The 18,363-nt window shown below is 42.6% G+C and overlaps 1 protein-coding gene across 1 annotated transcript in view; it reads right to left on the reverse strand.

Annotated features, from left to right (window-relative positions):
- Nucleotides 1-18,363, reverse strand: part of ITIH5 (inter-alpha-trypsin inhibitor heavy chain 5) — a 70,732-nt gene that overhangs the window by 24,824 nt on the left and 27,545 nt on the right. Inside the window, exons 5-7 of the mRNA XM_061638295.1 lie at nt 15,377-15,627; nt 8,949-9,118; nt 4,673-4,789 (exon numbers count right to left, since the gene is read on the reverse strand). Of these exons, the coding sequence (XP_061494279.1) occupies nt 4,673-4,789; nt 8,949-9,118; nt 15,377-15,627 (538 nt within the window). The remainder of the gene's footprint in view (nt 1-4,672; nt 4,790-8,948; nt 9,119-15,376; nt 15,628-18,363) is intronic.

The following is an 18,363-nucleotide window of genomic DNA, read 5'->3' on the forward strand; positions in this document are numbered from 1 at the left end:
TCCTGCTGGGAGGAAGGGCGGGATATAAATTTAATAATAAAATAAATAAATAAAGGGTGGGAATGCACTGCATGCTGGGATGCCTGTCATGTGAGCAGCTGCAGCTAGCGAAAAACTCCCACAATCTTCCAGGTTCCCAGCCTTGCTAACGGATTATTTCTGGTATCATTTATCATGGAAATTGCACTAAACTTCCACTACATTCCACTAGAATTGTGGAGCTATCTTGTGCGTCGTGTGAAAGATCAAATATAATGTGCAAATTAGCAGGTAAGAAATCGTCAGAATAACGGAATAAAGTGCAGTGTGAAAGCAGCCAAAGAAATGGCAAAAGATGGTCCTTTAAGCGGGTGAATGAGGCACTGTCCTGTCAACCTCAGTCTGCCCTCAGTCAGCCCCCAATTGGTTCCTGTCCAGGGCTTTTTGAAAACAGATTTTCCAATGGCACAAATTCCCCATCAGACATCCCCCGCACACAAAAAAGCTGAATGAACACAAGGGCTGTTTTGCTCCTTGTATCTGTGCCAGTTTCTCCACAGGAGTCAATAGTTTTTATCTAGTTTTTATCTAGTGTATAGTGATAATTCCTTTATGAATCTGCCTTAGCGCAGTAACTCACAGGCACCAAAAAAGAGTACTTTAAGGTTGTTTTCTTGTTTGTTTATTGTTGATGTATTATTATTAACATTTGTATACCACCTTTCCTCCAAGGAGCTCAAGGTGGCTTACAAACATGGTTCTCCCCCTCTTGATTTTATCCTCACAACAATCCTGTGAGGTAGGTTAGGCTGAGAGACAGCAATTGGCTCAAGGTCACCCAGTGAGTTTCATGTCCAAGTGGGAATTTGAACCCTGGCCTCCCAGGTCCCAGGTCCCAGTCCAACACTCTAAGCACTACACCACACTGGCTCTTTACAAGGATGTGACGAAGCATTACCTGCCTGATGATAAAGGTGAAGATGCGGATGTTCTGGCCCAAAAGAAGGTGTTTTAATATAGGTTGGGCAGTTTGTTTTAAGTATGGAAACTGAGCTCATTCTACCCTTATATAATTTGTGTATGTGCTGTCCCTGATATTGCCTGTCATTTAAGTGCTTAATAAACACATACATATCTTTTTGACGCCTACTGAAGACCTTCCTCTTTCAACAAGCCTTTTAAGTAGAGACCTTATCCCAGCCTGAATCTGTGGTGGAACTGCTTTTTAATACATTTTTAAACCTTCTTTTTTAAATGTTTTTAAAGCTGTTTTAAAAATGTTTTTAAAGATGTTTTGTTTTAATATGTTTTTAATGGTTGTTGTGTTGTAATATATTTTAAAGTCTGTTTGTATGATGTTGCTTTTGTTGCTGCCCTGGGCTCCTACTGGGAAGAAGGGCAGGATTTAAATCTAATAAATAATAATAATAATGTCTAATCCCATCCCCACCCCATTATTTAAACTGCACATTATAAGCTTTCCAACTGCACAGTTTTTCCCCAACTCCACATTTTGTGTCCAACTGCACACTCAAAAACCCCCCACAAACACCTTGCTGTTGTCTTTCCTACAATCAATCGCGGGATGACTCTGCCTGTCATTGGCTCTGGCTCCAAGGACTGCAGGTCTCCTTGCGTTCTGCCCTACCAGTCCTAATGAACACCAGCCACCATTAGAAGGAAGGAAGTTCCACTGCTGCTTTGAGTGTGGGATTTTCATCAGGGCCACCGTAGGGTGGAAGGGCTTGATCCCCTTTGCCATGGACACAATGCCACCTTCCACAGACTAATAGGAAGGTTTGGGGGGAGGTTGCAATTTTAATTGAGACAATGGTATGGGCAAGACGATTAAACCCTCCTCATGCAACCTTAGGTGCTGCTGTTCAAAGAACAAAAATCCGCCATGATAAACACTTATAAGTCTTTAATTCCAGGTCTAATTTGGTCCTCAGTGTTCCTAGGAAAGCAGCTTTAATTGTATCATCCCTTCTGTTTCCAGTGTTCAGGCTGTGAGTACTATTGCTTATGCAGCCAAAACAGCACCACATTATTTATATCCTAGGAACACAGGAACCTGCTACGGAGTCAGAACCGCTGGTCTAGCTCAGTATTGTCTACACTGACAGGCAGCCACTCTCCAGGATTTCAAGGCAGGAGTCTCTCCCAGCCCCATCTGGAGATGCTGTGGATTGAACCTGGGCCCTTCTGCACGCAAAGCAGATGATCTGCCACTGAACTATGGCCCTTCCGCATGCCAGCTCACTGTCTTCTTCACTCTACAGCCACAACCCAGTGCACAGTTACGTGTATTCCAGCCCCCGCTAAAATCAACAAGAGCAAAACTCAGAGCTGGCATTGTGGCACAGGTTTTCAAGGGTTAACCTGCAGCGCTGCTGTGCATACTGAAAACTGCTAACGCCTCATAATCCTAGCCTCATCAGGAGGAAAGGAAAACTCTTGCAAAGGTTAATCCATGACCGACAGAGCTGGCCTGTTGACACCAACTGCTGGCTGGAAAGAATTTTAATTCTCCTTTCCTAGTGTTAGGTGGCTAACTGTTAAGTTGTTCATTCGTGCCCTATTCAGCACACTTTGCTCAGTTGAAACAGAGTTTTTGCTCAAGTGAAGTGGTTTTTGACTTCAAGAGTGAGTTTATGGGGCCCACAGAGGTGAAGTACCCTCCCCCTTTGGCCTCTGCAAATTAATCCAAAGTATGGATGTTAGAGAATTCTGACAAAAACAGAGAGTGGAAATTGCTGATGTTCACTTATTTGTTCCATGTCCAGAACAGAAATCAATCCGGCAATGTTTTGTTGCATTCAGTGCGCACATGACATGTACTTGATTATATTTTCCCCCTCAAATGCATTGCATTTCCTTTGCATTGAAATGGATGTCGTGGAAACAACTAAATGACAATGTAATTTATGTAATTACAGAGCTTGGAAAAGTTACTTTTTAAACTACAACTCCCATCAGCCCAATCCAGTGGCCATGCTGGCTAGGGCTGATGGGAGCTGTAGTTCAAAAAAGTAACTTTTCCAAGCTCTGGGTAATTATGATGTAACTTCACCACACAGGACAGCGAGAGTAACAACATGGTTTTTTGGCAGATGAGAAACTGCAGCAGAACAGAAACAGTGCTGCATGCAATGAATATAGGACAGAACAGTAAAAAATGCCTTCTTACATCACTAGCCCAGAGCAGCACAATTTGATGCAAGATGCAACACTAGCTACATCTTTTCCACCTGGGCTCCTTCATCCCCAGATATCACAAAATAATCTCTCCTGTTCCTAACCATTCCTCTGGCGTTGTACATCATCGAGTACCTGAACACAGTGGTGGAGGAGCACAAGGGAGTGAAGCCCCAGAACCTTTTTCACAGCAGGAGCTACAATGACATCTGCCAGAGTGCAAGGGTAATCAGTTGATGCTGCTTGCTCTGGCAAGCGACTGAGGTAATAATGAGGGTTTCAAGTTTGTTGGCAGCAGACTGTCATCTGAGAATGAGGAAAATATTCATGCAGAGGCTGGATACTTCTTTCCTTTCCTATGATGGGGTTCCTAATTCAGACTAGCAGTTTAAATGTTGAAACTCCTTTGCAAGATAGTTGGTGTGGCTCAGCCTTTGGGTCCCCAGATGTGGCTGGACTCCAACACCCATCAGTCCCAGCCAGCATGGCTAATGGCCAGAAATCATATGAACTGTAGTCCAGCAAGACCTGGGGACCCAAAGGTTGGGAAAGACTGGTGTATCTGATTAAAAGCTAAAGTCTGCATTTCATCTGGCTGCGAAAGTTCTTTTGTCAAAGTATTTTACAAGGTGAACCTATGCAGTCAGAATTAAACACCACTGTGCTCAACAGAGCTTACTCCAAGGAAACTATGTATAGGATTGCAGCCATTGCGACCCTAATAAATTGGGCGTAATGCTATGTATTACTAATCTTTATTGTTCACAGGAAACTATCTTGTGCTGAACCAGGTCATTCGTCTATCCAGCTCATTATTGTCTACACTGACTGGCAGTGGCTTTTTTGACATGAACTCTGCTCCCAGTCCTATTTGGACATGCTTGGGATTGAACCTGGGACCTACTGCATGCAAATCAAATGATCTGCCACTGGGCTATTATTTATTTATTAAATGTATATCTCGCTCTTCCCAGGGTGGCAAACAAACAGTAAAGCACTAAAAACACCTTAAAAATAAAACATCAAAACTCTTTTAAAAATATCCTTAAAAACAGTTGCAATACAGACGCAGACTGGGGTAAGGTCTCAGGTCTCTACTGAAAAGCTTGTTGAAACAGGAAGGTCTTCAGTAGGTGCTGCTAAGACTACAGAGACTGCGCCTGTCTAATATTGAAGGGGAGGGGATTCCAAAGGGTAAGTGCCACCACGTTGAAGGTCTGCTTCTTCCGTTGTGCAGAGCTGGCTTCCTGATGAGATGGTACCTGCAGGAGGAGGCCCTCACCTGCAGAGTGCAGTGATCGACTGGGTATATGGACCTTCCCCTTCAGTGTGTGTGAGAGTGAGCGAGTGTGTGTGTGTGTAAGTATATTAATGGATCAACACCGCTGCTAATGTGTTGGGCTCTCCTTGGCGGTGTGGCTACAGGGGCTGTCAGGAGGAATGCCTCTACTTTGACATTCACCGCTGCACCACTCCCTGAATCCCAGACACTCACCTGCCTCAGCTTCGTTCCCACCATGGAGGCGCTGCTGTCAAGCACAAACACAACATTCTTTGGTAACGGAGGGAGGTCTTTGGGAGCAAAATAGTGCACAAAGTATCCATTCAAAACCTGGTGGGATTAAAAGAAGAGAGAGAGAGAAAGAAATCAGGAGGGCAATGCTGTGTCTATCATTCTGCCAGAACTTCAGCCCCAGCAATTCCCAAACCTGAAGCCTAACGTAGTGGTTCCCAAATTCAAGCTAGTTATAGCAATTGCAATGCACTATGCTAGGTGCTGTATGCAGTGGTGTAGTCATCCAGGGTCTTGGGGGTCTTAGACCCCTTACTTGTTTGGCAGCTGGGTCCCAGCAGGGTCCCTATCTCTCCAGCATCCTATGAGCCAATCAGCACGTAAGGAGTGTGTTAGCCACTGAGAAGAGTCTTCTAGCATGCTTCCTTGTCCTTTCCTGCTGATTGGAGCCAATCTGAGTGAAATGAGATGAGTCAGCCACTGAGAGGACTCTTTTCAGTAGCTAACACTCTTCCCTTTCATGCTTATTGGCTCCTAGGGCTGTCTGTTGTTGTTGGAGAAGGCATTAACAAGGATCTCATTCTCAACCCAGCCGCAAAAAAATAGGGAGGGCATGTCTGTGACTATCATGAAGGGACCCGGCACTTCTGAATTTGCCACCACGCTACTGGCTGCATGACTTTTAAAAACTGTATTTTTATTCCTTCTTTGATTGCTTATTTCATAGTTTTTAAGTTTGGATTCCATAGTATTCAAATTGTAATACAAATTGAGAAATAAAAGAAGCAAGAAAAAGACCATTTAAAATCAATACGGATATTTAATGTGGGCATGTTACGCATCATCTGAATGAAGCTCGCAGACCACTGGTGGTTCATGGACAACAGTTTGGGGATCCCTGGCCTAATGGATGCTCTCAGTATGGGTGCTATGTAGGGAGGAGGGAGAATATGCCCTAAATCGGATTTATTACCAGACTTTGACACAATTCGATAATCCACATTGTTTTTGGACCGGCACTGATTTCTTACAGCAGGTCTCACCTGTCACTGGCACTTCAAAAAAAAAATCCGCTATGAATTTTACATTATTGTCTTCATAATCAGCTTTCCTCTAAGTTGGTACATTGTTAACTTCTGTCTAGATCAGCCTTTCCCAACCAGTGTGCCTCCAGATGTTGTTGGACCACAATCCCCATCTTTCCTGACCATTGGCAATGCTGGCTGAGGCTGATGGGAGTTGTGGTCCAACAACATCTGAAGGCACACTGGTTGGAAAAGGCTGGCCTAGATGATAACAATCCCCATTAACAATCAAAAATACGGCAAAACAACAAGAATAGCAAAATGGGGGGAGGAACAGTCCTCGTTAAGTGGCACAGCGGTTACACAAGTGCCTACAGCATAAGCATTTTCATTGGCATTTTCGTTAGCAATTACGTTAATTTTGTTTTGCTGGAACCCCCCCCCTGCAAAATCTCCAATTGCAAATACAATCAGGAACAAAAAAAATGGCAGATCGATACTGAACGCCAGACTGTCGGAATCCAAACAGATAGGAACCAGCAACCAAACCCCATCTCTAGTGCTATGACAGAGCTCTGGCCAAGGGGGCAGTGGAGGCTGGTCCATTGGGGCAAATAAGGCACTGCCACACCAAACTCAGCCTGCACTCATCAAGCCCCCATCTGCCTGGATCCTTAATTACACCCAGTCCAGGAGGTGGCCTTGGCTGTCACCTCCCTCCTCCTCGGGCTCAGTTTTGCCCTTGAAGAACTCAGCAGGGAGGAGGAAAGGGACAAAACTAGACTGAGTTGGCTCTGCTTCTCATTGGCTCTGCTTCCATCTACTTTGGGCTCCCTGCCTTGCGCCCTACTAGTCCCGATGGGCACCAAAGGAGAAAACTGCTGCTTTTTTATTTGTATTGTGCCTCTTTTCCACTGTGGAACTCAAGACGGTGTACATACTGTTCCCAGGTGATCTCCCATCCAAGCATTGGCTGGATCGAGACCTGCTTAGCTTCAGCAAGATGGCTGGATCATGCACCTTCAGATCATGCTCCAGGACCAGGATAACTACAAAGTAACCAGCCAAGCCTGACACACATTTAAATGGCTGCTTCTAGGGGATAGTTTACACAACTGTGGACAGCTGCTGTTACCTGCAGGATCAAACGTTTTGGAAAAACAAGAGCAGTTCTCTGTTATATATTGTTTCTGGAATCGCCCAGGAGCCACACTGGAGGTCTTTGGTCACCATGTGTGGCTCCTTAGCCATAGCCTTGCCATTCTCCTTTGCAGCAGAGGAAAGGACCCTTCCAGATATCCTTTTTATTGTGCCTTCATGATGATTTATGATATTGGAGCGATTACTTAAAACACTGCTTGCGACTGCAAATGTGCAAATTGTTGTAAACTGCCCAGAGAGCTTCGGCTATGGGGCGGTATACAAATGTAATAAATAATAATAATAATAATGTTTGGGGCATACATACCAATCCATGCGTGTCCTGTAGCTTGATGCTGAAATTCTGTAATTTTTCATATCACAAATGTTCCAGGTTTTTTGTGTGTGTGTGTGTGCTTTTGTTCCACTTTTATTTGTTTATTTTATTTATTTATTACATTTATATACCGCCCCATAGCCGAAGCTCTCTGGGCGATTTACATTATTGTGCTATAGGGCAAGAGTGCCACTCCAGACAGCAACAATGAGATAACATGTATCACAGAACAACTAATAAAAGCAGAATGACGTGTGGACAGTCCAGTATAAATCCACCACTAATGCACTATAATTGCATCAATGATATCTTGCACAATACACCTGCAAAAAACTACCAGTCTTGCTAAAGTCTGCACATGGCATTATCTGTGAGGATGCTCCTTACATCTGCTGTTCCCCCATCCATTCCCTGTTGCCAGATCCACTAAGATAGGGGAGGCCCTCTAGTTCTCTCTCTCCAGCCCTTGGGACTCTTCCAAGTCTACATGCTTTAGTCCTGTTTTGCACCCTTCCCTGAGTGGTTTTGCCTGGCTAGAATGTGTCCCTGAACTGTGATAATGCCTCTTGCCAGGCTGGAAGATCATGAGACGTGTGGACGTGAGGATGCAGAAGCCTCTGGCTTTTATAGGGCTGGATTGTAGCCTGCTGTACAAAGGCCAGAGTCAAGTGTGTTGCTCCACCCACTTTTGCTTCTGGCCCCGCCCACCACTGGCATGTGGCCCCAGAAGGCTATCCATGGTGAGTTAGGGATGAGCAAATTTCTCAACACTGATTTCTCATTTTTCCAGCCTTAGGTTCAGTTCTCCACATCTCCTGCATCATTTTGTGAAAATTCATCAGCATTTTGATTCAACTCTCTCCTGACATACAAATTTTTGTATAAAATTTTGCCTGCTATACACATCTTTGCAAGTAGTTTCCCCCAGTATAATGCATGTTAATGTTATTTTCACTCACATATGCATTTTTGTGCTCACTTTCCCCTAATATTCAATTTGTTGTACACATTATTTGGGTTGCATCACAAAATTCAGAGAAGTGCAAATTTGGAAGGGGAGCTGTGTTTCTGATTCACATATTGCTTTGGAAAGTGCAAATTAGGTAGATTCACAGGAAAGTTTCTTCCCCATCCCAACCTGAGGTAAAGTAGCCCTCAGATGGAAAAAGCTTTCCCATTAGGGATGGAGAGATCTGTCAGTTTTGATTATCTCGGTTCCTCATTTTTTGAGTCTTAAATTCAGTTCATATTTCTGCAGCAATATGCATTTTAAAAAAACATGAAAGTTTTCAGCATTTTAGTGAGAATTTCTCCCAATAAACACATTTTTGTCTTCAGTTTTGACTAATAAACACATTTTTGCAAGCAATCTCTCCTAACATTATGCAGTTTTGTATGTTATTTTCATGAATATGTTCAATTTATGCACACTTTCTCCTCATTTTTGCAATTTTGTGAACATTCTCTGCTTGGAGAACTGCGGTGCAAAATTCGGATACGTGCAAATTTCAAGGGATGGCTATGTTTCGGTTCTCATATTGTTTTGGAAAGTGCACGTTTGACAGATTCAGCTTGAAATGTGAACTGAACTGAATTTCTACACACGCACACACACACTTCCCATCCCTTTATTAATTCTACCAACCCATCCATGCCAATGACCTCTGAGTGGGCTGGACAGAGTTTTCCTTCTGAAATCTATTTCACAAACTGCACAGCTAATAATGAAATGAACAGCGGGCAATCCACACCATACCTGGACATCCCCAACACTCAGGTCCCTGTTGACATCATATCTGATGACAAAATCTCCCAGAATGCCATTCTGTGCAATCATGGCTTGTTGCACCACGTTGGGATTGAAGGTCACTTTGGCTAAAGTTTTTGTCTGGCCCACCACTGTGGAAGGTGGTGGAGAAGTGTCGTCTGATGAGGAAACACACCAGTCAATACTTAAGCTTTGTAAACAGGAGAACTCCCAGCAACGCAACATTTTGTTGCAGGCACCACTTGTATTTCTGACTCTGGAACCATGCAGTGAGCTAGTTCATTATAGCTCTGCCAAAAAAAAGTGGCTTGAGGTGGGCTGAGATTAAGGATGGGCAAACATGTCAATTTTGGATTATCTCAGTTTCTCTTTTTCCAGTCTTAAATTCCATTCTCTACATTTCTAGATGAGTTTGCAATTTTTTTAGAAAAAACCCTCATGAAAATTCATCAACATTTTAGTGAAAATTTCTCCTAATATACATATTTTTGTATGCAGTTTTGCCTAATATACACATTCTTGCAAAGCAATTTCCCCTCGTTTAATGCATTTTTGTATGTTATTTTCACCAATATGCATTTTTATGCATTTTACCTAGTATGTGCATTCTTGTACACACTATTTTGCTGGAGAACTACATTGCAAAATTCAGAGAATTGTACATTTCAGATTGCAGTGTTTTGGCTCACATATTGTTTCAGAAATGATGAACTAGATAAGTTCACCTTTAAATGCAAACTAAATCCAATTTCTCCACCATCCCTAGCTAATAATAATATATATGAGGATATTCCGCTAAGGATGGAGAGGGGAATTCTGGACTTTTGATGTCAACTGGAAAGAAGCCTGGCCATGAGATCATCTCAAAGGGCAAAGCTTCCTGACTTCAGTTTCCTGTCCGCCATTTTGTTGGTAGCAGCCAAAATAATAATAGTAATAATAACTAATTTTTAATAACCCAACACCTGCCTGGCTCAGAAAATGATTTTCCAAAACCTGCTTGCCTGCAAATTTCCTGCTTGGGGAAAACAAAACCGCTGGACTTGCACGTATGCAGACATGCCTATGAATATCCTTCAAAGGCAGCTGTCCCTTTCAAGATGCCTCTTCCTTGGTCCACCCTTCCTCTCCTTGTTCATGACTGGACATTTTTCTATCCCCCTCCTCCTTTTAACAGAGGTATGCCTGGGATGCAATTGCATACGTTCAGAATGGATAAAAAAGGAAGCAGGCAGGGGTTTAACATAAGAAGAGCGTTGCAGGATCAGACACAGCATACGTTTCAAGAAGAATATAAGGGCAACAGACTTTCTATCTTCTGAGGAAGATTCCAGCCCCCTTTGTCTTGAAGTGGAAAAGGAGTTCAAGGGGGGGACACACATGGATGGCAAATCTGTCAATTTTGGTTTCTCTCCATTTCTAATTTTTCCAGAGTTATGTTCAGTTCTCCCCATCAGCTTGTGATTTTTCTTCTTAAAAAAATCCTCATAAATATTCACTAGCATTTTAGTGCCTATTGCTCCTACTATACACATTTTTGTATGCACTTTTGCCTAATATACACATTTTTCTGCAAAGCAATGTTCCCTGATCAAATTTATTTCCGTATGTCATTTTCACCATCATACACATTTTTATGCACACTTTCCCCTAGCCTATGCATATGTGCACAGATTACTTGGCTGGAGAACTGCATCGCAAAATTCAGAGAAGTGTGAATTTTGAAGGATGGCTATGCTTAGGTTCATGTAAGGGTTCAGACAGGGCAAATTAGATCGGTTCACCTGTAAATGCAAACCGAATCAGTTTTCTCCCCCACCTCAAGATCAGGTACAGGCGGTGGTGTTCAGTGCTTGTCTTACACACAAAGATTTATTGAATTTAACAAGCATGACTAACTTAGGTTCATTAATTTCAATGGTTGCACTCTGAGTAGGACATAGTTGAATACAACCTTGGTCTAGAAGGGAAGCTTATAAACAGAACATGAAGGCAGCAGACTTTCCCTCTCAGGAGCAAGGCCTCATTCACGCCAGTCATTTATCCCACTATTATTCCATTTTAAATAGTCATGGCTTCCTCCAAAGAAACCTGGGAAGTGCCATTTGTGAAGGGTATAGAGAGTTGTTAGGAGACCCCTATTCTTCTCACAAAGCTACAGTTTGCCAGAGTGGTTTAACAGTCATTTCCTCTTCCCAGAAAACTCTGAAAATTGAGCTCTGTGAGGGGAACAGAAGTCTTATTATTTATTTATTTATTTATTAACTTTATTTATACCCGGCCCTTTTTCCAGTGGAACTCAGGGCGGCTTACAACAACATAAATACATATGATTAAAACATTCAAAATTCTACATTAAAATAAGATTAAACCTTCTAACAGCTTTCAGCACCCTTCACAGACTACGCTTCCCTGGATTCTTTGGGGGAATCCATGACTGTTTAAAGTGCAATAAACGTCTGGTGTGAACGTGGCCGAAGACTACAGGTCCCCTTTCCCATGAGTGGAAACACAGCTTGAGAGGGGGCAGTGTAGGATTTTGAATGGGAATGGCTGGAGGGGAAAGGGTTATGCATCCCCTTCCTCCTCCTGCTGGTCTTTCACTCAAGTTTACAAACTTTTCAATATGGCGGGGGAGTAACAAGGAGATGACTACACCCATCTGCCGTGTAACATTTCATGTGACTCCAATACAGCTGCAGTTCCAATGTAAGGATGGGATCTTTGGAGAGGTCCTTAATGCTGCTGACTTTCTTGTGACAGTCCTTTGCTGCTTTTACAGCTGCTGAGATCTTGAAATCTAAACTGTGGCACACATATATGTTCAGTCTCCGCCTTGTCTCATTTCGCCGGACAGCATTGCTAATGGACAATGTTTCTAGGCAAAGTGACAGTAACCTCATCCTGTCCCACAGAGCTGCCAGCATATAAAGGAACAATGAAAACTGTGGACAGAATGCTTCTGCATCACCCACTGGCTACTGCTTTTGGCAAAGAGGGGAATTTCCATCATTGTCGAGCAACAGGACTTCCCATGTGATTTGGCATGTCTGGATGGAAAAACAATTTGCTTAAAATATAAAAAAGTTCCCAGGAGGAGATCAAGAGTCAGGGGGAACAATTCTCAGATGCCAGAACATATTTTATTTCTTTATTTATATTTCCATCCCATCCTAACTGCAGAGGAGCTCAGGGAGGCATGCATCTCACCTCTTCCGACACTGGAACCTAACAACACTTTGAGGCAGGCAATGCTGAAAGTAGCGGCCGGCAAATCTGCCCCATTTCAGTTTCTCTCAGTTTCTTAATTTTTTCCAATCTTAAGTTCAGTTCTCTATATTATGGCATCAGTTTCATATTTATTTAAGTCCTCATGAAAAATTGTCTATAGTTTCTCCTAATATACATACTTCTGTATGCAGTTTTGCATAATATACCTATTTTACAAGCAATTCCCTCCAATATAATACATTTTTGTATGTCATTTACACTGATATGTGCATTTATGCACACTATCGCCTAGTATATGCATTTCTGTACACATTACTTGGTTGGAAAACTGCACCACACCATCTAGATAGGGGCAAATTTGAAGGATGTCTCAGTTCATATATTGTTCCAGGAAGTGTAGATCAGATAGATCCACCTTTAAATGCAAACTGAACTGAATTTCTCTCCCATCCTTAGCTGAGAGAGAGAGTGACTAGCTCGTAGGTCACACCATGGGCTTTATCAGCAAAATGTATGAAACGGCCCAGGCCCACAGATTTACAACCATATGATATTGGCGTTGTGCAGAAACTGGTTCCATGTGGCTGGATCCCATGTTGATACAGCAAAGTTTGAATGGTAGGATCCAACTTGGGTTGCCAAGTTCACATGGTTATTTACTAAAATTCATGTCATGATTTTTACTATCTAGACATAATGGTGTATAGGGATATGTTCGAATTTCACCCAATTTAGATTTGGTACCAAATTTTGCATTAATTTGCTTATTTGCTATTGTTGCAGATCAGATTTTTATGTAGTGACTTTCCACGGCTATTTTCAGAAATTGATTTTTTAACAATAAATAAATAAATCTGCATCTAACATATTGATATTAATATTCTTTTATTGATACTTCCTTCTGTTTATTGACATTTCCTTTAATTTATCGGCATTTCCTTCAAAGATATCAACATTTCTTTTAAAAATATAAATATTAATATCAGTATTTTTTCCGAGGGGAAAAAAACGGATCAGTAAAAGCAGCGCGTGGAGGACAAAGAACAAACTCCAATAGAAACCAGTCTGTTAGGTCAATGGAATGCTTTTGGGAAGGGCCATAGCTCAATAGTAGAGCATCTGCCTTACATGCCGAAGGTCCCAGGGTCAATCTCTGGCATCTCCAGGCAGGGCAACGAGAGAATCTGTCTGAAACCCTGGACAGCTGCTGCCAATCAGTGTAGATGACAATGAGCTAGATGGACCAATATTATTGTATTTATTTATTTATTAGATTTATACCCCACCCTTTCTCCCAGTAGGAGCCCAGGGTGGCAAACAAAAGCACTAAAAACACTTAAAAACATCATAAAAACAGACTTCAGAATATATTACAAAAACCATTAAAACCATATTAAAACAAAACATCTTTAAAAACATTTTTTAAAAAGGTTTAAAAATATATTAAAAACCAATTCCAATACAGTTATAGGCTGGGATAAGGTCTCTACTTAAAAGGCTTGTATAGTCTGACTCAGGCGGCTTCCTGACTTCCTGTGCTAGTAGCCATTGATAACCTTGATCGCCATGAATTTGTCTAATCCTCTTTCAAAGGCATTCAAACTGGTGGCCATTACTGCTTCCCGTGGGAGCAAATTCCATCGTTTAACTGTGCACTATGTGAAGAAGTCCTTTCTTTTGTCTGTCCTGAATCCTCCAACATTCAGCTTCATTGGATCTCCCCAGGTTCTAGCGTTATGAGAGAGGGAGAAAAACTTTTCTCTGTCCACTTTCTTCATGCCATGGATAATTGCAATACGCTTCTATCACGCCTCCTCTGACTCTCCTTTTCTCCAGACTGAAAAGGCCCAAATGCTGCAACTTTTCCTCACAGGGGAGTTGCTCAATCCCCTTGATCATTGTGATTGCCCTTTTCTGAACCAGAGGTTGGACAGCCATCTGTCAGGAATGCCAGTTGTCAGCCATCTGTCAGTTGCAAATCCCTACACTGAGCAGGAGGCTGGACTAGGTGATGAAGAACTCAATTTTTAGATGCCTGCTACTAAAATTAGTCTTGAGGTGGGATATAAATTTAATAACAAATAAAATGTCTTGCCATAAGAACCAGGGGTGTCCTGGGCGAAAGGATATCTCCCTAAGATTCCCTTAACACTCTACTCCATGTGAGAAGTCTCAGTTGCAGCTGGTGCAAAATGTGGTGGCGAGACTGCTCACTGGGGCAGAGTATTGCCAACATGTTATCCCGCTGCTGAAAGAATTACACTGGCTGCGCATTTGCTACTGGGCCAAGTTCAAGGTTCTTGTTTTCCTGTACAAAGCCCTATACAGCTCGGGACCAGGATACCTGAAGACTGTCTTACTCCTTATATACCCAGTCATCATTGCGCTCTGCAACTGAGGGCCTCCTGCAGATACCATTTTATCAGGAGGTTCTTTCTGCACAATATAGGAAACGGACCTCTAGTGTGGTGGCACCTACCCTGTGGAATTCCCTCCCCTTAAATATTAGGCAGGCGCCATCTCTGTTATCTTTTCGATGCCTACTGAAGACTTTCCTCTTTCAACAAGCCTTTTAAGTTGAGACCTATCCCAGTCTGCGTCTGTGTTGGAATTGCTTTTTAATATATATTTTTAAACCTTTTCCCCCCTAAACAATATGTTTTTTAACCCTTTTTACTCAAGATTTTTTAAAGCTTTTTAAAAAAAATGTTTTTAAAGTTGTTTTGTTTTAATGTATTTTAAGGTCTGTTTTTATGATGTTTTAAAGTGTTTTTAGTGCTTTTGTTTGCCGCCCTGGGCTCCTGGGAGGAAGGGTGGGATATAAATCAAATAATAATAAATAAAAACAGGGGCCAGGAACCTCAAGCCCAGGGGCCAAATATGCCTCTTCAGGCCTCTCTACCTGGCCTTGGAACTCTTGCAAGGCCGTCCCCCCTTTCCTCAGGCCACTCCCCTTCCCCTGCTTCACACCCTCCTTAAATGTTTTTGCCGATCTGCAATGTGTCCTTGAACTTTGATCATGCCTCTTGCTTGCCTGGGTGAAGGAGAAAGAGGGAAGTGTTTCTCTGTGCAGAAACTAGTCTACTGTACAAAGGTTAAAAAAAAGGCATTTGTTGCTCCACCCACTCTTTGCCTCTGGCCCCACCCACCACTGTTAGAATGCCCTCAGATGCTCCACCCCTCACCTTCGCTCTTCTCATTGCTTCTGCTCTTGCCGTTTTGGAGTGGCAGCACTTCCAGAGAGGTGATGCCCGAGTTTTCAAGGATGTTCACCTCCACGCGTAGCTTCCCCACGAGCTGCTGCGGCCGGATGCTGACTGTATACTGATACTTCCCCAGCCGTCTCTGCAAAAGCTCCTCATAGTGCAGCCGGAAGACGGCTTCCGCTTTCCGGGGGATTGTTCCAGAGGCTTTGAATGTCTCGACTCTGTTTTCCCTGGCAGGAGAATTCAAAAAGGGCAGTCAACATGAGGGCTTCCATGGGCACATATTTTCATATATTTACCACCCCACTGAACTTGTCAAGGATTATAAATACCTTGGCACAGTCATTAACCAAAATGGAGACAATAGTCAAGAAATCAGAAGGCGGCTAGGACTGGGGTGGGCAGCTATGAGAGAACTAGAAAAGATCCTCCAATGCAAAGATGTATCGCTGAACACTAAAGTCAGGATCATTCAGACCATGGTATTCCCGATCTCTATGTATGGATGTGAAAGGTGGACAGTAATTGTTACTTCCCTTGCTAGCTAGCTCTGTGCCGTTGAGTGAGGCAATGCTGATGGTATTCCCGATCTCTATGTATGGATGTGAGACTTGGACAGTGAAAAAAGCGGATAAGAGAAAAATCAACTCATTTAAAATGTGGTGTTGGAGGAGAGCTTTGCAGATACCATGGACTGCAAAAAAGACAAATAATTGGGTGTTAGAACAAATTACTCAAATGCAAAGGTGTATCACTGAACACTAAAGTCAGGATCATTCAGACCATGGTATTCCCCATCTCTATGTATGGATGTGAGACTTGGACAGTGAAAAAAGCGGATAAGAGAAAAATCAACTCATTTAAAATGTGGTGTTGGAGGAGAGCTCTGCAGATACCATGGACTGCAAAAAAGACAAATAATTGGGTGTTAGAACAAATTACTCAAATGCAAAGGTGTATCACTGAACACTAAAGTCAGGATCATTCAGACCATGGTATTCCCCATCTCTATGTATGGATGTGAAAGTTGGACAGTGAAAAAATTGGATAAGAGAAAAATCAGCTCATTCGAAATGTGGTGGAGGAGAGCTTTGCGGATACCATGGACTGCAAAAAAGACAAATAATTTGGTGTCAGCACAAATTAAACCAGAACTATCACTACAACCTAGAATGATGAAACTGAGGTTATCATATTTTGGACACATCATGAGAAGACATGAATCATTAGAAAAGACAATAATGCTGGGGAAAACAGAAGGGAGTAGAAAAAGAGGAAGGCCAAACAAGCGATGGATTGATTCCATAAAGGAAGCCACAGACCTGAACTTACAAGATCTGAACAGGGTGGTTCACCACAGATGCTCTTGGAGGTCGCTGATTCATAGGGTCGCCATAAGTCATAATCAACTTGAAGGCACATAACAACAACAACATCGTATCCACTAAACAAGCAATGCACAGGGGGGGTCAGCTGGGGCTAATTTGGTTGTCTTCGTGATGTAGGCCTGCGAAACCAGGAGGAGGCCATTGTCACCAAGGCAACCATAGCTCAGTGGCAGAGCATCTGCTTTGCATATAGAAGGTCCCTGGTTCAGTCCCTGACATCTCCAGGTAGGGCTCGGAATGCCCCCCATCCTAAACCCTGCAGAGCCGCTGCCAGTCAGTGTAGACAGTTCTGAGCTAGATGGACCAGTGGTCTGACTTAGTATAAGGCAGCTCCCTATGATTACAGAGCAGGCAGAAAGCACAACAGGAAGAGGCTGCAACTTACAAGCAACCCAGTGAAAGAGTTCTGTCTCAACGCTATTTGAGAACTGTACGTTACCTAGGCTATACACTTTGAAATCACTTTCAGTCCTGCATAACTGCCGTGGCATTTTGCAGTCAAGGAATTCCAAGAAGAGCAGTCCTATTATGGGGCTCAATTCTGTCAGAAAGAATTCTCACCAAGAGCTTTATGTTTCAAAGAGCTTTAGATTTGCAGTGTTCTTCAACCTCTCTTCACTCCCCAATAAGTTTTCTTTAAGCCTGCCCTGAATTTATATTGTCTATTCACCTGGCTCTTCTCTATCTGCCCAGCATTCCTGGACTGGATCTGATACTAGCCTTGTTCTTAGATCTGGGAGGGGGGAGAGAGACCCTTCTCATTGTCTCAGATCTGGCAGGAGGCATACTATATAACGGCACAGGATAAGACCTTTTCTGTGCTGTGGAATCTTTTCCACTGACCTGTGCACAGACCCTACGCTTCAGAGCTTCCATCTTTGCTCTGCTCTGCTCTGTAACAGGTGCAAAAGTGAGAAAAACAAAGGAGCACAGAAGTCCTATGACGTTTAAACAGCCTAACTGCTGTAACTGCAATGAGCCCTACTTACTGAAAAACATGTTTTTGCGACTTTCCATTGCCTATCATAAAAGGAATCATATACCTATAAAAGATGCTGCTTTAACTTGAGCAGGCAGAGAGCTGGTGGTGACAGTTTGGGTTGGTAGCATCATTTTCTACTCCCTCCTTGCATGCATGCATCTTATTTTATAATAAAGGTTTCTTGCTTGACCTGGTCTCCAAACGTCTATGGTGGATTTCTGGAAGCACGATAGTGCCAACAGTTTTGTTGTTTGAGAGCTGGTAAAGACATGTCTGTTTGGCTGGGCTTTTGTTGACATTATTATTGTTGTTGTTGTTGTTTATTACATTTGTATACCGCCCCATAGCCGAAGCTCTCTGGGCGGTTTACAACAATTAAAAACATTAAAAACAAATACACAAATTTTAAAACATTTTTAAAAAAACAATTGAAAAATACATGCAAAAATGCTAATGCTATTAGGACCAGCACTGGTTTGCTGCTGCAGTGAAGCAGCCAGTGGGTGGTTCCTCAGGTGTTTTTAGTGTACTGTACTTTTTCAGGATGTACATTGGTTTCTCCTGTTGTTCTCATTCTATTGGAATTGTGTTCGTTG

The sequence above is a fragment of the Rhineura floridana genome, chromosome 8, assembly GCF_030035675.1.
Source record: "Rhineura floridana isolate rRhiFlo1 chromosome 8, rRhiFlo1.hap2, whole genome shotgun sequence".
NCBI classification, from domain to species: domain Eukaryota; kingdom Metazoa; phylum Chordata; class Lepidosauria; order Squamata; family Rhineuridae; genus Rhineura; species Rhineura floridana.